This window comes from Podarcis cretensis (genome assembly GCF_951804945.1).
Source record: "Podarcis cretensis genome assembly, chromosome: 2".
NCBI lineage: Eukaryota > Metazoa > Chordata > Lepidosauria > Squamata > Lacertidae > Podarcis > Podarcis cretensis.
The window spans coordinates 57,019,377-57,042,483 of NC_137171.1; the positions used below are offsets into that span (position 1 = coordinate 57,019,377).

The 23,107-nt window shown below is 43.8% G+C and overlaps 1 protein-coding gene and 1 long non-coding RNA gene across 8 annotated transcripts in view; one reads left to right on the forward strand and one right to left on the reverse strand.

The window, feature by feature from the left end:
• The first annotated feature begins 1,024 nt into the window (after positions 1 to 1,024).
• ACSL6 (acyl-CoA synthetase long chain family member 6) overlaps positions 1,025 to 23,107 on the forward strand; it is a 77,445-nt gene continuing 55,362 nt past the window's right edge. The window contains exons 1-2 of one of the 6 annotated variants that reach the window (XM_079968115.1): positions 4,539 to 4,640; positions 6,627 to 6,776. Coding sequence is in view for 4 of the 6 variants with exons in the window: in XM_079968106.1 (XP_079824232.1) it covers positions 1,378 to 1,450 (73 nt within the window). In the remaining 2 variants the exon portion in view is untranslated. Of the gene's footprint in view, positions 1,451 to 1,643; positions 1,902 to 4,538; positions 4,641 to 6,626; positions 6,777 to 23,107 lie in introns of those variants that run through there. The other 5 variants (XM_079968106.1, XM_079968114.1, XM_079968113.1 and 2 more) reach the window with 5 other exon arrangements.
• On the reverse strand, positions 18,034 to 23,081 carry LOC307211514. Of its 2 annotated transcripts, none has more exons than XR_013836492.1 (4): positions 23,009 to 23,081; positions 21,579 to 21,680; positions 20,451 to 20,646; positions 18,034 to 18,655 (listed from the first exon to the last, which is right to left on the reverse strand). It is a non-coding gene; the product is annotated as an uncharacterized lncRNA (long non-coding RNA). The 2 variants fall into 2 exon arrangements; XR_013836493.1 differs by having other exon boundaries at positions 20,387 to 20,646.

Consider the following 23,107-nt stretch of genomic DNA (forward strand, 5'->3'; position numbering starts at 1 on the left):
GGGATCCATTTCTTGATTTTTATTTATTTTTACCATATATTTGTATGATGAAAGTGCTGTTACCATGACTCACCTTAGGTGCTTTCTACTGAACCATTTGAAGTGAAGTGCTTTATGTATTGCATTTTTATTGTTTGCTGGTTTATTAATTAGTTTAAAACAACAGCAACACAGTACATATGAACATGAAAAATATGCAACAAAAATGTAACAAAATGTTGCACATAATAATAAAAAAATCCAAGTATCATTTGGGTGCATTTGCCAATACAGTACAGTGGTACCTTGGGTTACATATGCTTCAGCTTACATATGCTTCACGTTACAGACTCCGCTAACCCAGAAATAGTACCTTGGGTTAAGAACTTTGTTTCAGGATGAGAACAGAAATCGTGCTCCGGTGGCGCAGCAGCAGCAGGAGGCTCCATTGGCTAAAGTGGTGCTCAGGTTAAGAACAGTTTCAGGTTAAGAATGGACCTCCGGAATGAATTAAGTACTTAACCCGAGGTACCACTGTATTGGCTCACTCCGCAGCAGCTGGCCTGGCTTTGTAATGTCCGAAACCAGTTGTAGAGACCCCAAAGCATATATTTGACCACTGCAGTCTTGGGCGTTTGCCGCCTGCTGGCCCAACCCTTAGGCATTGGGAGGCAGTAGCCTCTGGCAGCTAATTGTGGGCGTCAGGAAAGTGCAACAAACTGGCTCCCTAATGCATCATTACAGTATTTTTATTCTCAGGGAGAAATGCTTTGTGGGGTCTTTTATTTTTTTAATGTCTGAGGTGCCAGGAGAGCAGCTATTTGGTAACTTAACTTGAAGGGGAGGCGAGAGCGTTTGCTGCTTCGCCTCATGCCTGGGGCCTGCTCTGAGGCGACTCCCAGCCTCTTTGTCTGTAAAGCGCCTGACTTCTTTTGACCTTTGCCCTCCTGCAAGGCGGACTACCGGCGCCTTCTTGGGCCTCCCGCTGCCTGCCTCCTGCGCCTCAGCCGGACTCCCCACAGGGGGCGGCGAGCAAAGGCGAGGACGGGGGAGAGAAATGAGGGCCGAGAGCTGAGCGTCGATGTCTGCCGCCTTGTACGCATGCACCGCGGCGGCGGCAGCACGCGCGAGCCTGGCATCCTCTTAGCGCCGCCAAGCCGGGACGCAGCCTCGCCTTCTCCAAGAGGAGCCGGTGCAAAGAAGGGCGGCGGGCGCGCGGCTAAAAATAACCTCCTCTGCTGCTGCTGCTGCTGCGGGCGGGCGGGCTTGCGCCTGGGAGCAGCGAGAGCCAGCCAGTCCCCGTCGCCGCTGCTGCCTCTACTGCTGCTGCTCCCTCAGTCACTGCAGTGAGTTTGCTGCAGTCCCCCCCTCAGGCTGCGCTCTTGCTTCAGGCCGCCCATGCTGCAGCCGGCTCCAGCAGGCATGCTCACCTTCTTCCTCGTGTCTGGTGGCTCCATCTGGCTCTTCGTGGGTAAGTCAGCCTCGGCGCTCGCTCGCTCGCTCGCTCGCTCCCCTCCCCGCCATCCCGCTCCTTCGCTTTCCTACGGTTTCTCTCTCTCTCTCTCTCTCTCTCTCTCTCTCTCTCTCCCCCCCCCCCTTTCTCCCTCTCACGGGCGCCGCTTCCCATGCCCCTCGCCGCGAGGGGAAACGGAACAAAAGCGGGAAGAGACGGAGGGTGTGTGCGGGGAGGCTCCTTTTTGGAAACGACCTCAGTCCAACCCTGCACACCTCTCCCGGCCTCCATGGAAGCCGCTCGTCTGCTCGTCCCGCTGCTGCTTTGAGCTGCTTCTCTGGGATCTCCTGGAGATGAGCGCCGTCGTTGGGATGTGTTTTCCCCCAGACCCTCCGGAAGGACCAGGGCAGGAGAAGAGGAAGGCTGCGAGGGATGCTGCTGCTGCTGCCTTTGATGTCATCCTTCTGCGGTATTGGGCCCTATTGTGTGGAGGAATTTGGAAAGCTCAGCAATGCTGGGCGAGCCTGGAAAAAAAGGGAAAAGATTACATAAGTTATCTGCTGGGATTTCGCTGCCTGCACCGGGGTCAAGATGCTCTCTTTTGAGTGTATAGGATGATGCATATGGGTGTGTGCATGGGTGCAAAAAGGAATCTGCCCGTTGTGTGTGGCTGCTGCATGCAGTATTAATGATGGGTCAATGTTTTAAAGATGATGGGATCAGACAAAGAGGATTAGCGGGACCCCGGAATAGCTGCGATCCTCTTCAGCGCCTGACAGATTCAGTTTTAAATGGTGTAATCTGCTGCAATGATTTGAAATAGAACACTCTGGAGGTGAGGGAGAAGGGCAGCCTTTAGGAATCTGTAACTCCTTGTCATTTGTAGGTGATGGGTTGAGACCAACTTCTTTTTGGTGCAGAGATCTTTGCTGTGTTGAGCGGGTGTTGCTGCTGTGAAGGGAGAACCGTAGTTCACATGGGCTGAATTTTCTGGTGCTAAAATAAATGCATGGGAATTAATGCTAGGCTCCTGCCTCCCCTCCATCCGTGTAGGAGGCAACTCCCCTTTACAGCACTGAGGACACTCTGTTTCTCTCCAGGGCAAGCAAAGCCACAGAAAGGCACTTAGATGTGCCAATATTTCCTCTTGTTGGCCTAAGTTGGGGTGTGGGAGGCATCATCCAAATGGCTAGCAAATTCTTTTCAGCATGGTGGAAATCTAGTGGCGCTATAATAATATTGTGGGATGGGGGAAGGAGGAAAAAAAGATTTTGTTGCCACGTCTCATGTCTTAAAAAATATAAATTTAGGAACTCATGCCAGCAATTGTTTGAAGACTTGCTTTTTTATTCTCAATATGTATGAAACACTTTGCATGTGCTCAGAGGCTTATTTCTTTGCTGTTACTCTACACATTGCCATGTCCCCCCCCCCAGCCTTGCTGGTGAAATCTATGGCTTGAAGCCATGACAACAGAGTCCTCTTGCAGAGGCAGGGGGGGGAAAGGACCAATATGTATGAACTGTTGAGGTTGAGGCAACAGAAAGCAAAATTAGCTCATTTAGCAGCTCCAGCCAAGAGAGACCCTGCCCCAGCCTATGCACCACCTGGACCAGAGCTCTTTCACTTTGTCTGCTTGTATTGGTCATGTCAGCTGGCTGCAGAAGCAAAGGCTTGAGTGTGGGGCCTAACGCCAATGGGGTAAGGCAGGATAGCTTTAAGAAGGAGAAGAGTATTTCAAATGAATGTTGTTGCTGTTTTATGTAGCATTTCTCAGGGAATAAAGCATTTGTTCCCTCTTTAACTCTCATAACATCTCATAATGCTCCGGGAAGTCTTATTCTGTAATCTTACATGGGTGGGGCTAACAGTGATAGCCTTAGCGGTTGAAGCACTTTGCATGTGCTCAGAGGCATATTTCCTTGCTGTTGCTTTACTGCTTACATTACATCTGATCCCGCACTATGGGTGACACTTGAGATATATGGCTGGGAATGTGATCTCTGCTTCGTGCCCATGTGATGAGGCGACAGCACAGCAAGGAGATAAATTACAACCTCCAGATCAACTAATTATTGCAAGGCCTGGGGGCTGTTTCTGTGATAAGTTAATGCTGGTGCCCCAAAGAATTCTGCTTCTATTCATTGCAAGCAAACACTCAAAGATCTAAAACTGGTACTTGGAAGCTAAATGTTTGCCCAGTCATACTATGCCATATTCTCTTTCGGGAAAGCCTAACCAGGCCTCTGAGTCATGCAGGCATGGAATCAATAATTGATCATTTGTAGTTAAGTATAGAGCTGCCCTTAGGGCCCCACCCCTTTTACATAAACTTTTTCTTTTAGTGTACATGCTGAGGCCCTGAAATGTAATGGAATTGTTGTTTTTAAAAATGTGTGCTGCATCTGCCAATGACCTGTTCTTTAACATTATCTCTTCTAGTTTTAGGTGCTTAGTCCTAGGTGGTTAGATTTTATTGTGTCTTGTTTTGAGGGGATGGGTTTGGGGACTCCCCTGAATATTTTTTTTTTTGGGGGGGGAGAGCTCATGGGGGCAGAAGAGGAAACAGAAGTGCAACTGTGCCAACAGAACTCTACTTTGAATACAAGCCTAAGTGTTTTAATAATTTCTGTATTTATTAAAGTTCTATACTGCCCTCTGTCCTGAAGATCTAGGGAGGTTTACAGACACCCCAACACACAATTAAAATGATGATATTATCAAACCCACCAACTTAAAATGACATACAGCATCAGATATATTACTCCCATAGCTGTGCTGTTTGTTTTAAAATGGAAAGGCAGGGCAAAATTGCTTTTTATTGGAGCAACTCTGATGAAAAGTTACACGGCTCAGGTACGTCGAACAAGGCTGCATGTTGAAACATTCAAAAGGAATGTTGAAAGGCTTAGTTAAACTGTGAAATTTTCTGACCACTGGTTTGGATGGTTTTAAAAGAAGATTAGACAAATTAATGTAAAAGCTACTAGCTGTGATGGCTATGATCTGCCTCTACATTGCTGGGAATTGCAAGTGGTGACATCCTCAGTCACAAAGAGCTGTAGCCAAGGAGAGAGAGTGTAACAATGAGCCATAGATGATGCACTAAGCCAAGCCTTGCTTTAGCTCAGGGTAGCACAGGAGTAAAAAGTGTGGGGAAGAGCAAAGCAGCTGTGAGCCTCTCTCCAGAAGCCCACAAATGGTGCTGGTAAGCCAAGGTTTGAGGTTGTATAAACCATGTCATAACCATGTTTTCAACACCCACCCCAGGAACAACCCAAGTTTTGGAAAACAGCTAATACCAATGTACCAAAATAGCCAGTGTAGTGTCCTCTATATGTTGTTGGACCACAGCTCCCACCAACCCTAACCATTAGCCATGCTGGCTGGGGCTGATGGGAGATGAAGTCCAACCAGTAGCAGTAGGTGGGGCTGCATTGCTGCTGTTGGTTACCAAGAGGGGGAAGAGGCAATTGAGCAGGGAGTTCAGGTTCTGTGTTGGGAGCATTGGATTGGCTCCGGTGCTGCACCAACACTGTACTGCACTCCTCACTGTCCGCCCTCTTGACAACCGGCAGTCTTACGCAGTGTTGGGAAGCCAGGCCAGCAGTACAGCCCCATCTGCATCCTCATGCTGGCTGTTTCTGAGTCCAAAGGTTAGGAAACTGTACTAGATGTTTTGAATGAGCAGCTCGTTGTTTATTGTAAACCATCATTCTGCTCACAAATATGGCAAAGCTGCTTATAATTCCTCATTGGTGAAGGGAAAGCACTGCAGATGGTGAGCGTTTCTCTCATCTTTCCTATTATTTTATAAATTCCAGCCCCAGAAAACAGATTGTTTGAAAGAACCTGGTTTAAATGAAGCCCAAGAGTTTAGCCAGTACTACTAACTTGGTTGGACTTTTATGGTATGTGAAACCGGGGGTGGAGATGCTGCAGGATTAATTGATACAATCCTTTATCACAGGGGCAGGGAACCTTTGGATTTACAGATGTTATTAGACTACAGTTGCCATCAGCCCAGACCAGCACAGACAGTGCTCAGGGGTGATGAGAACTGTAGTCCAACAACATCTGATGGGACACACATTCCCCAACCCTGCTCTGAGACTTGGAGCATGTTCACATTCCCACCTTATAGCACAGTGAAGCTGTTTTCTATGTATTTCACAGCTCCCCCCATCTGTTCACATAAGCATGGTTTCAATTCAGTTGTTTGTGTATGCACCAGGGAGTGCTGAGGACACAGATGTTGTTACCCTAAGCAAAGGTGTTCACACCTTGGCTGGAGTCTAAGGACTCCAGGCAGTATGATGCTTGTTTGACATAGAACAGTAGTAGCTCACAAGAAAGTACAGGATACTTAAGCATTTTGGACAAGGTCATGTAAATCCAGCACTGGAAGCAAAGCCAGTGCATAGTAAATGGGAATGTGAACACAGCCTAAGTTTTATTGGTTTCTTCTCCCTCCCTTCTCCTTTTATCATATAGCTTTAGTTCTGTTAAATGCTCCAAGGCTGAAGAACTAAATGCCCTTGAAAAGGATGATACAGTTTCAGTGTTCCTCTACAGCTGCTATAATGAAAGGGAAGCTTAAACTGGAGATTTGTAGTATTCATGTCACACATATTTGTTAACATGGGTGAACTAATTAAAAACATTGGTAAAGGTTAAGCACTGATCCATGCTTATACTGCAGTCCTATAGCTTACCAGAGAACACTGCCTTCACCCATGGCACCCCTGCTGTTTTTTTGTTATTTAATAAATTTTTGTTCCCTGAATAATCAAGATACAGGCGATATAGAGCTTTATAGCTCAATTCTTGAATTAGCTGTGAAAGAGATATGAAGCAGTTCAGATGTTTCAGCTGGTGTAATATGACCATGCTAACCCATCTCTGTTAACAGTTGGGCAGCAGCCGTCTGCACTAGCTGACGTTTCTACGTGGACATCTCTGCATAAAACACATCACAGTAATCTGATCTAGAAGTAACTGAAGCATGAATGACAGAAGCCAGTCTCTGTCTTCCAGCAGTGTCCGCAGTGGGTGTCTCAACCAAAACTAATCAAAGGCATTATAGGTCACAGGGATTCTGGGTGTAATGTCAAGTACAGAAGTTTGCCTAAGCTTCAAAGTGAATCTTTAGGAACAGTACGATTCTAACCAAAGCAATTTAACCTGCCCACAGGTGTCTCACTCCCCAAATGTTACCAACTCTGTCTAATCTGGATTGACTGTGTTCACTTTCATCCAGTCCATCACTGATCCTAGATGCTAATTCAGGGCACCACGGTCTTTGTGGGAGTTGCTAGAAGGGTGAGATAAAGGTGTGGGGCAGGTAAGGACATGTAAGGTAAGGACAATTGGGAGCTTGCTGATTAGACAGTGATCCCCACAGGGATTGGCGACACTAAGAGGTTCCCCACTGGTAACTCCCTAGTAGAGTTGAGGGGGCTCATTGTCCACAAGCCCCTTTGAAGATGAGCTTTCATTGGCAATCTGCCTTCATATAGCCATGCTCTCTCTGCTTGCAGCAGGTGTGGTTTGGATGCAAACCATGGGTGCAAATGGACTTCAAATGTCCTCACTGTGACCACAATTATAGTAAGACCCTTTTCAACTCTGACAGGTGGCCAGGTCTGTGTACCTATCAGTGATGCGATATCCTTATGACATGTGATTGACAGCCACCCATGAAAGTGGATTTGAGGCCGTTTTCCTCTTTTGCCACAAACCCACTTCGGAAGCAAAAAGGAGATATTTGAATGTTTGCAGTAAGGAAAGTGAGGGGGAAATGCACTGGTAAGTGTGGGATAACAATTGACTTGATGCAACATCATTTAACCCTCTGCAAACAAATGAAAATGAATGCTTCTGAAGGCAACCCTGTTTAGGGAAGTTTTAAATGTTTGATCTTTTATTGTGTTTTTAATATTCTGTTGGGAGCTGCCCAGAGTTGCTGGGAAAATCCAGCCAGATGGGCGGGGTATAAATAATATTTATTATTATTATTATTATTATTATTATTATTATTAATTACTATTACTATTACTATTACTTGCCAGAAGGGAGAGGAACAAGGTGGTGGTGCAAACACACCAGAAGGAGCTCTGCTGATGCCTTTGCACTGCACCAACCTCCCTGCTGCCTCCTCTGCTCCCTCCAGGTAAGCAACTGTGACCCATTTGCTGGGAAGCTAGTGTAGCTGCTCCACCCCACCCAGCAAGCCACTTCTAATTGGGTCGCTTATTAGTTTAATGCTGTATATGTTTTAACTGATTACATCAGAAATGGTAAGCTGCCTTGGGGAAAATATAGCATTTTGAAAGGTGGCTCAGAAATTTCTTAAATAAATAAGAAACTCCAGGGGAACTTTCTCACTGCAATTCTAAACGCTACAACCATTTCTAAAATTGAAATCAGCCTTTCTGTCTCTTTATTCAAGTAAGCTCCAGTAACATCCTGTCATTGTAGACCAAGTAAGGTAAGGTAAAGGTACCCCTGCCCATACGGGCCAGTCTTGACAGACTCTGGGGTTGTGCGCCCATCTCACTTAAGAGGCCAGGGGCCAGCGCTGTCCGGAGACACTTCCGGGTCACGTGGCCAGCGTGACATCGCTGCTCTGGCGAGCCAGAGCCGCACACGGAAACACCGTTTACCTTCCCGCTGGTAAGCGGTCCCTATTTATCTACTTGCACCCGGAGGTGCTTTCGAACTACTAGGTTGGCAGGCGCTGGGACCGAGCAGCGGGAGCGCACCCCGCCGCAGGGATTCGAACCGCCGACCTTTTGATCGGCAAGCCCTAGGCGCTGAGGCTTTAACCCACAGCGCCAGTAAATATATGGATAGAATAAAAAGTAATAATGTCCACTGTGTGGTAATCACTGATGATCCCAATTGTTTCTCATTCACATATGAATAACAGGAATCTTCTGTATTTCTGATAATAGCTTAAAGTTGGACTTTGATTATCCTTTCTTTCCACTAGGGGGAAGTGCGTTCTGCAACTTGGATTGGTGCAAGCTCCCTTGAGTTTTCCACAGTAATCTTTTGCAGACTTTACCCAACTGCCCCATCAGTTTCCCTAGACACTGGTTTACGGACCCGGCCCAGCTGAGCAGGTTCCTAATACTGAGTTTTAATTAAAAAGCAGCTACAGGGATTAATCGCCAAAAAGGTTTTCGTAGCACCACAGTCCCTTAGCTGGAGTCTTAAGCTATTGCCATAATTATTATTTGCCCCCTGTTTCTTATTGTTCTCATTATTAACTTGTGATGTACATTGAGATTCTCAAGGAAGATTGGGATTAAAGTATAATAATAACAGTATTAGTAAGAATCATAGTAACGCTTCCAAATCCTTGTTATGGGCAGGATAACTTTTATTCTTGCCTCTCTCCTCTCACCAAACACATATGAACAGGGACGCACACAAAAATTATTTGCATAAGTTGAGCTGCTAAAGCCTAAACTGTTTTTGTTGAATTAGTAAACATTCATGTTTTTAAATGCCCTTTATAAGAAATCACCATTGGAACAGTGTTTTTGTGTGTTTTGGCAAAAGTTTTACAGAGAATATTGTTCCTTACATGACTCAGTGTCTTCTTTATAAGGATCTTTGTGAAAAGTATTTGTTTGAGTTTAGTCCTACAACATTCTTTCTTAAAGCATTTATATGGTTTTTGATGTTGAGAATGAAAACTATGTTACTTTGTGTGTTTCCTTTTGTGCTGGCCAGGAAATTAAGAACCCGATTTGTTACTTCAAGTCTGAATGCTCCTTTTGTTTTTGTTATGGCTTACAGCTAAACAATAAGCTTGTTACTACTTCTTACTTGAGAGTAAGTCTCAGTGAACTCTGTGGGACTTACTTCTTCTGAAGGATGTATAGGACAGCACTGTTAATGGTTTACTGGCGCTGTGGGTTAAAGCCTCAGCGCCTAGGGCTTGCCGATCAAAAGGTCGGCGGTTCGAATCCCTGCGGCGGGGTGCGCTCCCGCTGCTCGGTCCCAGCGCCTGCCAACCTAGTAGTTCGAAAGCACCTCCGGGTGCAAGTAGATAAATAGGGACCGCTTACCAGCGGGAAGGTAAACGGCGTTTCCGTGTGCGGCTCTGGCTCGCCAGAGCAGCGATGTCACGCTGGCCACGTGACCCGGAAGTGTCTCCGGACAGCGCTGGCCCCTGGCCTCTTAAGTGAGATGGGCGCACAACCCCAGAGTCTGTCAAGACTGGCCCGTATGGGCAGGGGTACCTTTACCTTACCTTACTTGGTCTACAATGACAGGATGTTACTGGAGCCTCCACACCTGGTACTGTTGTGGATTTTATTTATTTAATAGTTTTTATACCATCTTTCAAAATACATTTCTGAAGCAGCATATATGATATAAAACTACTACCATTAAATATAAATAATAAAAGAAATAAAAATGATAAATGCAAAGTAAAAAAAAAAATCAACAGTAGAGGAGTGGAAAAAGATTCAGTTTTTGAAAGCACAACAGAAAAAAATTCTGATGGTTGTGCAAAGGGAGCAAAACATTGTTAGCCTCTGCTACACACCCACACCCACCTAGAAAACATCAGAACAAGAACCCATTGAAAATTCATTTGAAGCCAGTGCTGGCGGGGGTGGGTGGATGACTGCTCTGAAAATACATGGGCATCAATTAGTGGTTCTGGCAACATGAGGCCTGAGGATTGTGTCAAAATGGCACATTATATTTTCTATTAGTGGTGTTACTGCCAGAAACAATGAGATGTCAAGGGGTGGCGGGTTTGGGAGTTGTAGATAGAGGGCAGGATTTAATAGGATTTTGTTCTCATTGTGGTTGTGCTTAGTAGTGCTAACATCCTGAGGAGATAATATTGAAGTTGTGAAGGAAATATCTCCGAAAGTTTCCAGCTAACAGACAAGCAACAAGCCCAAATTCATATTTTTCCAGATACCAAAATTTCCCTATTAAGGAGGTTATTTGGAAGACCAAATGCAAAGTGTGTTTCTGCTTAACACACACACACACACACACACACACACACACACACACACACACACACCATCCCTAACATGAATTTATATTCATAATGCCAGGGATTCCTTATAAAGGGTATCTTAATATAGTACTCAGTGATGCAGTCATCAGAATTAAGTGTTGGTAAAGTCCCACCTCAGTGCTGTGGGATTTGGGGGGCATGTGTCTTTGGCTCTACAGCAAAAGAAGGCAGGTGGTTTAGTAGTTTGGATTGTGGCCACTTCCCTCCTCACCTGAAATAAAACATTCCTTTAAAACCAGATCTGTGCATGTTCAGGGGGTACTGTATACCTTGATGTGATTGGAGGCAACACCATTTGGTGCTCTGCCTCGGGCAACAGGAACATAGGAAGCTCCCTTTAATTCATCCGGTTCAGTGTTGCCTGCACTGACTTGGAAGCAGCTGTCCAGGGTTTCAGACCCCTTCTCCAGGGGTCTTTCCCAGCCCTACCTGGAGATGCTGGAGATTGAACATGGGACGTTCTGCAAACAAAGCAGATACTCCATCACTGAGCTATGGCAGTTCCCTAGATAGGTTTTGGTCAGCGCTGCTCCACTGCAGCAGCACATTGCAGAAGAAGATTAGTAGCAGTGGGGTGGGCAGGCTGCTTTTCAACTAATTTGTCATTATTGATTTTTATCACTGGGAACCCTTGAAAAGCTTCTAGAAAACCCCAAGGTTTCCTAGAACACAGATATAAGCCGGCTAATTTGCATCATTACTCTCCTATCCTTTGTATCTTCCTCTTTTTTCCTTTCTTAAACCTTGCAAGAGGCATTTACTCTCCTGTCTGCTTGGTTTTCATAGACAGCTTCATGTGTGTGGGACTCATGAAAATACATTTTCTAAACCACATGCTTGCCCTTCTCTCTCTGCGCCCTCCCCCCCCCACCCCAAGCTAGGCTTGAATAATGAAAATAGAGGCCCAGCTTAGGAGACAGATGGCAAAACTGAATTAACTGAATATCCACGGAAAGAGTAACTGATTTGAACTCATGCCAAAGGCAAGGAATTCAACTATGTTGCAGTGGAATGGGAACAACATACATTATATCACTGTGTTGTTGCTTCAGCCACAAAACAGGTGGAATTTGCTGCTGCAAGTTCCCTTGTATGCACATTCCTGAGTGGCTATGCAAAGTTTGTGATTAAATTTAATTGAATTTCAACAGTAATATAATGCAGAACAGAAGTGAAAGTTGCTGACTTTCAATGCATTCACATTTTTACTGTTTGAGTTGGTTTAAATTAATTTGAGTCCAGAATGAGGTAGGTTAGGCTGAGACACAGTGAATGGCCCAGGAGTCACCCAGTGAGCTTCACGGCCAAGTGAGGATTTGAACCCTGGTCTCCCAGGTGCTAGTCTGACTTGCTCTTGTTACGTAAAGCATGATGTTGGAGAGTGGTTTTATGTAGTGACAAAGTTTGCATCTTTTAAGATGAAATGTAGGATGGTACATATTAGCATTCTCTATCTGGTGTGCAAACACATACACCCACAAAAAAGGAAGTAGTAAGCCAGCCATTAATCTATTTCTACAGCAGAAGTTTAGAATAAAGCTGATTACTTTTAAGTTCCTGGCTGGTGTCTGGTTCCATGACGACGGCATCTCCACCAGCACCTTGAGAGATCTAACAATAAAAGTTGTTGCTGTTGCGAGAATGAGGCTACAAGAGCCTCCCATCGCTTGCAATCTGCACCTGCTCTTGTTTCAACAGCACTGCTGGATTTGTGCTGATCATGACAAAACCCAGGAAAAACTTAAAAAGCACCTTCTATTACTGTCAGTATACGGGATGGCAGGGTCGCTTGAGGTGAGGGGCTCACACTTCTCTTCGTAGCATTTGGGATGTTTTGCTCCTCCACTTATTTAAAAGAGGAGGCTTTGTGGAAATTTATTGTTACACAGGTCTCCAGTTCACTGGTCTGTTGACCTCCAGATATGCACACTGCTATGGTTTTCCTCATTGTAGATGTCTTTTACACATGCAGGACTGTACAGTGGTACCTCAGGTTACATACGCTTCAGGTTACAGACTCCGCTAACCCAGAAATATTACCTCGGGTTAAGAACTTTGCTTCAGGATGAGAACAGAAATCGTGCTCCGGCGGCACAGCAGCAGCAGCAGGAGGAGGAGGAGGCCCCATTAGCTAAAGTGGTGCTTCAGTTTAAGAACAGTTTCAGGTTAAGAACAGACCTCCAGAACGAATTAAATTCTTAACCCGCGGTACCACTGTACACACTAACTTTGATGATTTGGGGGACAGTATGAAAATGTGTAATATTGTTTTTCCTATGCTCAGTAGGCAACATATTTCCTTAGTGTGAGGCTACCACTGGGTTGTCTAGCCTTGCCACAAAGCACCTTGAAAACAAATATGCTTGCTAAAGAGGCATGTTCAGATGATCAAGTATTTTTGCCACACTGGATTTAGGCCCAAGTATTTAAAAGACCTTGTTTAGCCTCCTGTATGGATTTGCAACATTTTTGAGTAATTCCTTCCATTGCTGAAACCCAATAAGTCATGTTCGTTCCCTCCCTCCTTTCTCTTCTCTTGTGTGGGCCAGTAGGTTCTGCTTGACACTGCTTGATGTACTATGTTCCTTCACAAAGAACACAGAGTTAAGGCAGGCAAATACAGTCCAACTCAGTTTGCTTTTCTGAGAGCTGATCTTTATTATATATTCTCTAGACCAGTGTTGCCCAACCTTTGGTCCCCAGCTGTTTTCGGACTACAACTCCCATCATCCCTAGCTAGCAAGACCAGTGGTCAGGGAAGCTGGGAATTGTAGTCCGAAAATAGCTGGAGACCAAAGGTTGGGAAACACTGCTCTAGACCAGGGCCTCCCAAACTTTCCATGGTATATGGAATATATAGATTTTTTTAGATTTGCCTTGAGACAGACTTTAAACCTCTTTTGTTGACCACCAGCATTACGCTTTCCATTTTTAAGTTTGGAATAGAGTAGTTGCTTTGGAAGACGATAATCAAAGTCCATGTCATGGACTTTGAAGACACTCAAACTCAGAATGCAAGGGAGAAATGTGCTAAGAGGAAGGCACGCTTGGCAAATCCACACTGTGATCAACTCCTGCCCAGGAACCAATGTCCCCACAGTGGAAGGACATGTGGGTCCAGAATTGGCCACTTGTTAAAACCATGTTTATGGAAGACAATCTTACTCAGCTACAAGTTATCACCAAAGAAGAAGAAGATAGCACCCTGAACACAAATCTGGTTTCAGGGCACTTTACAAAACTAGTTTACTAGATTAGTAGTAAACTAGTAAAACAGATTTTTTTAGTAGACTCTGTCTTTCCAAAATTATTTTGCAGATTTCAGGTTATCTAGGTGTTTGTTTTAATGTATGTCTAGGTAGGAAACATAAATTATTTGCTGCATTTGTGAAGGCATTTAGTTTTATAATTGGCCTTCCTAGTATACTTGTTGACAAAACAGAGGCGAAAGAAGATCTTGTTACAACCTTGAAACAAACACACACACATTCTCTCTCACTCACACACTCACGCGCGCGCACGCGCACACACACACACACACACACACACACACAGACTTAAAACTATGAACCTCCGGATTGAGTGAACGAAAATAACCTCTTCACTGCACTTGAGTGTAATGCTTAAGCCCTAATTTTATTTTCTTCTGAAAGGATTTTTTGTTGTCCATTGACAGCAGCTTTATTCTGGCAGGATTTTTTCAGCCAACTATCTGAATAATAATAATGTTTAAAAAAATCCTTTCAGTTCACAGGCTGCTGAGGGTGGTGTGATACTGTGATCTGCCAACACCAATTCAGGCTTGTGTTTCATTCAGAGAAGCTATTTGCATATCCTCTGTTCCCCCTGTTTGCTCAAACACGTTTGAAAAAGCAAAGTTCTCAGCCATTGAGGTTGAAGAATGAGCCGTCTGGTAACTTAGCTGAGCTTTAATACTTCCCATACTTGTTACTTGTTTTACCATAGAGGGGAGTTCTGAGGTATCGGTTAAATTCATAACAACTCTCAAGAAATTATTTTCCAAAAGGAGAAAGAAAAGCAGCATTCAACAGATGGGAAAAGAGAGGAATGTACCTCTGTCAAGTCTAAAGGCCAGTTAATTGGCAATCCATTTGCACAAACTAAAAATTTGTAAAAAAAATAATACTGTTTGTACCATATTAGAATTAGTCTGCAAAGTGAAAATGATTGTTGGTTCTAGGGTCAGGATGGATCAACAAAAGGAAATGCTTTTTCACATAATGCAGAATAAACGTATGGAATTCCCTACCATAGCATGTGGTGGTTTTAGACAAATTTGTGGATAAAGCTATGACCATGAACAGTTAAGTAGAATCTCCATGTTTAGCGTAATATTCCACTGACATAGAGGTGCACCCAATGTTTTCCTGTGAACATTTTAGGCACAAAAAGGTGGTAGGGAGGAGTCCAATTCATTTCCTGAAATACCCTCCAAAGTTTTCATGCAACCAATCAGATTTGACTGTGTGATGACATCACTGAGGGCAAACAAAGCCAATTCAGAGTGAGAGCAGTACTTCCTGAATGTGTCTTGTTTCTTATTCAAGAAATTGAATGCAAAATTGGAAATGTTTCTGAATCTTGTGAATATTCATTTCATTGATGGACTGCCCCATCCAGGTGTTTTCTTGGTCAGTTGCAGTATGAATATAACTACTTGTTATTAACATAGAGGGGGCATAGGTTTTACTGGCTCTGTGTATAGTGTTGGGGGCTTTTTTTAGGTGAGCCCCGTCTCCATCAAGATTCTCCTCCACCTCTTTTTGTGCCGTGTAGCATTCTTTTGTGTGGTTTTTGTATGCCTGATCAGACAAATCATAGAATTTTATTGCTGGAAGGGAACCAAAGGATCATCTAGTCCAGGTCAACCTAATAATACTGGCCCACATGACTGCTCTATCTCAACATCTTGCAACACCCAGCAGAGCCACAGAAAGAAGCCCCTGAATCTGGTGCTGTGTGGTTGTATGCCGGGGCAGCTGATGATAGAACTGAGCTGTTCGAAGACTCATGGAATAAGCTTCTTCCCCTTCAAAACATTTAATTTGCATATGAGGCTGCTATTATCTGATTCCAAGCCTGTTTGTGCTGTCTGTAGGGTCAATGTAGTTCTTTAGGGACCCTGACATATTTCATGGTGGGGTGGAATACTGTTGTGATTGTTCACCTTTAGCCATGCCTTTTTGATACTATTTCTCCCTTGATTTGCTTCCATTTGAGCTCTGTTTCCCCTCCCCCTTGTTTCATTCAAAGGATTATGCACATCTTTTCTCCTTCATTGAGTGATCTCAGCTGCACGCGTACAGAAATACTGGTGTGCATGCCCCAAATGGCAAAAGAGTCATGGGTGGGACAAAAACACATGGCCCAGGTACATTCTGGAAAGCAGCAGAATAGCAATGGATGGCTCATGTAAGGCCCTGAATCTGGAAGCACCCTGTGTGTCTGTCAAGTGGTGCAAGTAAACAGTAAGGGGTCAGAATATAAACAGCGGTGCACAATACTTGTTGCCTTGCAAGCCAAGTATGGTAAAGGTAAAGGACCCCTGACAATTAAGTCCAGTCACGAACGACTCGGGGGGTGCGGCTCTCATCTAGCTTTACTGGCTGAGGGAGCTGATGTTTGTCCGCAGACAGTTTTTCTGGGTCATGTGGCCAGCATGACTAAGCTGCTTCTGGTGAAACCAGAGCAGCGTACAGAAACACCGTTTGCCTTCCCACCAGAGCGGTACCTATTTATCTACTTGCACTTTGATGTGCTTTTGAATTGCTAGGTTGGCAGGAGCTGGGACCGAGCAACAGGAACTCACCCCGTCGTGGGGATCCGATCGGCAAGCCCTAGGTTCAGTGATTTAGACCAAAGGACCACCTGCGTCCTTTTGCAAGCCAAGTATATGATGTCAATTCAGGTGTACCAATTCAGATGGACCAGGCTTCCAGTAAACAGATTCCTTTTGTAATATAATTTTACAACATGAAAAATGAAGTATTGTTCAGAGATGTATACTCAGCAATTGCAATTGCTTTGCCAACAGATTTTACAGTACTTAACAGTACTACAAGGGGCTATCAGCAGAGGCAGTTGTAATTCTATGTGCTAATTTATGTGTTTTTTACACTGGGAAGACATATTAGAGTATGAGTACTAAACTCCAATTCACATTCAGCCAGTAATCTATTTTTAAAACACTGTTTTTGATAGAAGTTGTTACCCTCTTGATATCACATTTTCATATTGTTCCTAACACTAGTGTTATCACATCCAAGCACCTCTGCTGTTAGTGTTGCCGCCTTTTTCCTGTGACTTTTACATTGCCTTTATTATTTATGTCCCATACCATGAGTGGGAATGCCTTCAGTGCAGCCGACAGCTGGTACCCCCCCCCCAAAAAAAAAAAATCAATGGAAAAGAATAACAACCAATTCTATATATAAAAAAATAGTTAAAAATAGTTCCAGTACTTACTTTTGCAGACTGGGATAAGGATATCCATTTAAAAAATGTGATAGAGAATGTCTTCAGCAGGCGCTGACAAGACAATAGAGGGAGGCATAAAGGGTGGGTGCCACCATACTAAAGGCTCCATTCAGACATGGTGCAGAACAGATCTCCTGATAAGATGGTGTCTGCAAGAGGGCCCCATCCTGCAGAACACAGTGAGCTCAATGCAAAACTAAACTAAATGCATAAAGGTAAATTGACCCAAACCTTTTGTAATAAGGAGGTAAGAAAAATGGTTGTAATGACTACTTTGTTTATAGATTACAAATATGTACTAAGTATATTTTTTAAAAGAGAAGAAAAATTTCTCACCTTTTCTACTCCATGCAAAGAAAAGCTTCACCACCTTTGCCTGTGAAGTTACTGTTAAAGGTCCAGAAGCAGGTCTTATTGGCTACCCTAGAGAGCCATTTTGGTGTAGTGGCTACAATGTCAGACTAGGAATGGAGAGACCAAGTGTTCAAATCCCACCCCCCACCGGTAGCCATAAAGCTCACTGGGTGACCTTGGGCTACTGACCTTCCAGGGTTTGTCCAGCAAAACCACCAGCAATTTTCCAGTGGCCCATGGGGTGGAGGGCTGGGAACACCTGATCTGAACGATGGCTTACTTACTGTGACAGTGACAGACAGTGACTTACTGTGGATGAGCAGCCTGGTAGGGCATGCTGCTCAAGTAGCCCTTGCCGTGCTCTACCTTTGTCAAACAGTTTCTAAAAGCAGCTACTGAAAGCTAGGACTAAATTTAAAGTGCTGAAGCTAACCCATCAAATAAAATATAAATTCTTCCTTCCTTATTCAGCTCCACTGGTTACCATTAATAGCCTAATGAATGCATTTTATTTCTCTCACGTCCTCGCTGCTTTGCATCTGTGTTCTCTGCCTGCTGCAATTACCTTCTATTTGCAATTTGTTTTTTGTTTTTTGTTTTGTTTTGCTGGTAATAGCTGTCCTGTTATCTCATCCGGTTATTTCATGCAATGAGTAAGGAAGTATGAGAAATGCTTAAATCAGAACCAGCCTTTCAAGCCTCATCAACCTTTAGAATTCTTTGAGTGCTACATACATATGGAGATAGGGGTGATCTGCTAGCCATTACAGTATATAGTTGGACTTCCAAATGGCTTTCAGCAAAGTTCCTTCTCAGCTGCTGAGTAAACTTAGCAGCCAGGTGCTTTTATGGATTTGGAACTGGTTAAATAACTGGTAGCAGATGGTTTCCTTAAATGGAGTAAAGAAGGCAGTGGAGTTCCCCAAAGAGCTGGACTAGGACTGGTGGTCTTTTAACATTCATGAATAACCTGGAGTCAGGGATGAGAACCAAATTAGCTAAGGTTAAGGTTACATCAATATGAAGAGCTCCAGAAGGATCTCACAATACTGGCCTTGTTTACATGTCACAGTAAGTTGTGAACATGCAGATGATTCCTACTTTGCTTCTCCCCAGCAGTCAAAACAAGCCACAATCCTTAGAGCTTGGTGTTAAGTGGGAACTGGGGATTGTAGAGAACCCAAGGTTTGGCTTTGGCTTTCCAGTTGTGGTTTGTTTGAGCAGTTTGTTGACCAGGTGCTGCTGACTGTTGATGGGCGACTTCTCTTTACAGTTCCTAGTCTTGGACTGGACAGCCCTCTAACAGGGGACACCTTCGAAGAGACAATAGTTTTCTGACAGCCCCTCCAAACAGAGGATTGTAAAGTGTGATGCATGGCCACTCTGAGCAGGAGCATAGGAGCCAAAGAAGAACCTGGCTGGATCAGGCCAAACAGGTCCAACATCCAGTTCTCACAGTGGTCAATCAGATGCCCATTGGAAGTTGGCAAGCAAGACCTGAGTGCAACAGCAGTCTGCTGTTGTGTGGCATTAACTGGCCCAATACGTGAATGAGCAAGACAAAAGTATGTGCACTTAAACATAAGGAATTGCAAAACTATGGCAAAAGGAAGAGAAAAGACCATTCTATTACATTTACACTAGTGGAGTTTAAACTGGTTGTGAGTACCCAGAAAGAGAGCTATTTCTTACATCGGGGATTGGGAAGGGAATCTAGCTGTTGAACCAGATCCTTATAACCCCAGCCTCATGTAGGCCAAGTCTGAAAGGCAGGAGGCTGCCTACCTGTCGGTCACCTGACATCACAATGGCATTGGCTGACCACTTTAGGCCACACAGTTTGAAATCGAACCACATAAGGAAAATCACAGCACTCTGCAAGCTCTGACAATCAGCTGATCATTGGTAGCCAAAAGTTCCTTTTTAGCCCAGCTGCATCTTTACCTGCCCCACACCTGGCATAGAGGTAGAGTCAGGTAGGGAGAGCTGGTAAGCATAACTGTGAAAATGTTTCAGATGCCTTCTCCTTTGCAAAATAGAAATAACAGGAAACTGCTGCATTAGTTCAGCATCCCCCCCGCCTTGCTCTTTGTTTTTTAATACATATGGAGCAGCCATTACCCTCTCTCTAGCGTGAGGCTTGCAGACTTGTAGTGTGTGGCTTCTTTCAAAATGCAATGGAGGTAATTTATCATCTTTTAGGATTAATTGAAGCTAATTCTATTTTAACCGTCTGGAGGTGAAGTTATTAGTTTATTTGGAGTAAAATGCACTCTAGATAAAGTAGCAGTGGTCCTGGAGTCCCAGAAGTATTGGAGATGCATGTAGATAGTTGAGGTGGCTATTCCAATTGGAAACACTACCCTTTGGGGGGTTTGGGGGAGTGGGATGGGGGTGGGGAAGAGAGCTGCCTTTTTTCATGTGAGAGGTGTTTATAAACTGACTAGTGTAAAACTAAGACATAAGATGCCATTTCTTCATTAACTGAAACACTAGGAATGTGGGCTAATTCTGTTATTAAAGAATGTTGCAGTCTTTTTAATTAACTGGGACTTGTCAGGTAGGCAGAAAAGTATGTTTAAAAAAGCACAGTCATTCTCCTTTCTTGTTTGTTCAGATAGATAGTAATGGCACTGTAAACCTTTTTAGCATGTTGAAAAACTATAGGGCATAACTGTTGCTGCTTTTATGCTGAAGTTGATGGAGACTTTTGTGTAATGTGGAAGTTTGTATATTCCTTTACCAGTAGAATGTATGCATAAAAGAATCCCCACCTTAAGGCTTCTGATTCTTAAAAAGTAATGTACTGTAATCAGAAGACATTCACCAGGTACAACTTCTCCAAGCATGTAGATTATGACTTACTATGTGTTCAGATGAAGCAATTGTTAAACTCATGCAAGCAGGAACCAATTAAAAAAAAAGAGCAACTGTACATATGTGACAACAGCATTTCCTAAATACAAACTACTAAACTGTCCTTGAAACACTTGCTCTTTAAATTTATGTAAAGTAAACAAAATGGGATAGCAAGGGCTACCTACCAAATGCTGGCGTTAAAATATTCCCTAATCACGTTAGCAATGAGTAAGCATTCTTAGTAAATACCTGGCCATATTCTTGGAACATAGGTTGTCAGCTCCAAACTGATTAGCCAGCTGCAAAAGACCCATAAAAAAAAAAGAAGAGAGGCAGAAAACTTGTTCATTTCAGAAGTATAAGCCAGTTGCACCCATTTATCTTCAACATGCATTTGGTGTGGGGAGGAGGACTTATCTGCTGGCTCCTGTTCCCATTTGTGCTCCTGTGTTGAGAATATTCCAAGGATGTTTGAAGAAGGGACTTTAGTTATTTTGCAAAGAGAATAATATTTTAGCACATGGCTGACAATGCAGTCTCAGAAGCAGCAGGGTTCCTAAGCCACTGCACAAAGGTAAGGACATGAATTTAACCAGTTTTTTAGGTTACAGTTTTTTAGGTTAGAGACAGTAAATAAGAAGCTGGAAGCTGAAACTCGAACAGAACCACAGAAGCACTACAATATCATTTAAAAGTATTTCCTACAGAGAACAGTAATAGTTAGAGAAGCTGCTATATATATTTTCTCTTATTATATGAATAATTCCAGGCTTTGTTTGAGCTAGGGTTCAGCAGCCTGTTCTCCAGAACCTATTTACACTGCTAGGGTTTAGCCCTGAAATATGCAGTAGAAAGTGCCTTTGAGAATATGTGGCGCTGTGGGTTAAAGCCTCAGCGCCTAGGACTTGCCGATTGAAAGGTCGGCGGTTCGAATCCCTGCGGCGGGGTGCGCTCCCGCTGCTCGGTCCCAGCGCCTGCCAACCTAGCAGTTCGAAAGCACCTCCGGGTGCAAGTAGATAAATAGGGACCGCTTACCAGCGGGAAGGTAAACGGCGTTTCCGTGTGTGGCTCTGGCTCGCCAGATGCAGCTTTGTCACGCTGGCCACGTGACCCGGAAGTGTCTCCGGACAGCGCTGGCCCCTGGCCTCTTAAGTGAGATGGGCGCACAACCCCAGAGTCTGTCAAGACTGGCCCGTACGGGCAGGGGTACCTTTACCTTTACCTTTCTTTTGTCACCTAATGCCTACCAGCAGTCCTTCTCTGTGTTTATGGATACAGGCATAAGGGAGGCAGCTTAACTCCAGGAACTCTTGTGTTGGAAATTAGCACCAAACAAGCCTTATCATATGAACTCAGTAGACTTAAAAGCAACAATACCTCACCACCTGTTGCTATAGAAAGGTTGAATTTCTTTAGGTAATGATTCCCCAGGTGGCTAGTTGTATGTGAATAGATGAGCACAAAAGGCAATGTGTTCACCTGCAGAAACAATGAATACTTCATCAAACCCAAAGCATTTGCTCTTCAGCGGTGACTTTGGCTAGTTGTAATTTTAATATCCTGCTGCATTAAACACTTGACAGTCAGGATTGCACACACTCACAACAGTCTTTTTTCTCAGTGAGGGATCTGAATAACACAACAGGAAGCTGGTTAGCCCTTGAATGTTTGATTTCTCCTAAAGAAGCCTGCCAATTCACACACCCCCCATCTAGCAAAACATCGTAATAAAAAACAACAACCACTGAATTTAATGGGGGCAGAAAGTCCAACAGGGCTTACAACCAAGCAAATCTACATAGGATTGCACCAGAAGTAGTATTAGAAGCATCCTGTATGTGGTTTTTCCCCAGCCCAGGACAATTGATTATTAATAATTCTCATTGCATACCCTCTAACATTTCTCTGATGAAAATAGGGACATCCTATTCAATAATAATAATTTTATTATTTATAACCCACCCATCTGACTGGGTTGCCCAACCACTTTAGGCAGTTTCCAACATATATAAAAACACAACAAAACATTAAACTTTTAAAAACTTCCTTATGCAGGTGTCTCTATCAGATGTCTTCTAAAGGTTGTATAGTTACTTATCTCCTTGGCTCAGGGGTCACATAACTCTATACCCTCTGATGAAAATAGGGATATCCTCCCATGCCCCACAACATTTGCCCAATGAAAATAGGGACATCCTAAGGAAAAGCAGGGAATTCTGGGATCAAATCAGAAATTGGGACGTCCTATGTAAATCTGGGACTGTCGCTGGAAAATAGGGACACTTGGAGCATCTGTTTTACAGTGCTAATTAATAAATTTGGAAGTATGAGGCACTTTCCAGTGATGGAACAGTATCGTGTGCATATCTCAGACTTAAAAATGCAAAGTTTTCAGCAATTGACCCAAAATACATTTGCCTCATCAAGTGCATCTTCCAGTTCTTTTCCCCACCTATATCCTTAGCAATGAATTTAAGCCTTTGGATTGAATTGTGTATGAATAGAAGAATAATTGCTCTCCCGCCTATTAAGGTAGCATTGGCCTTATTCAATGTAAACAAAACCAGAAAAACAGGGGTACAAATAATTCAACAGGCTCTACCTCTTAATGCCAGCTTTTGAGACCTGAAATGTATCTACAGCTTGTGGTACCTTGTCTACAGTGGAACTGTGGAATGCTTTGGATGGTGGGATCTCTCAGACAGTGGTTTCCCTGTCCTCTTTCTAGCTAGGGCTGGTGGGGGTTGTAGTCCAACAAAATCTGATGATCCAAAGGTGCCCCATACATATTGGCTATAGATTCTTACCTGGGAGCAAGTCCCACTGAATTCAGCAGGACTTCCTTGTGCATACATAGAATGGATTACACTGTGAAAGAACTGTAACTTAAGTCAGCTGATTGTGAT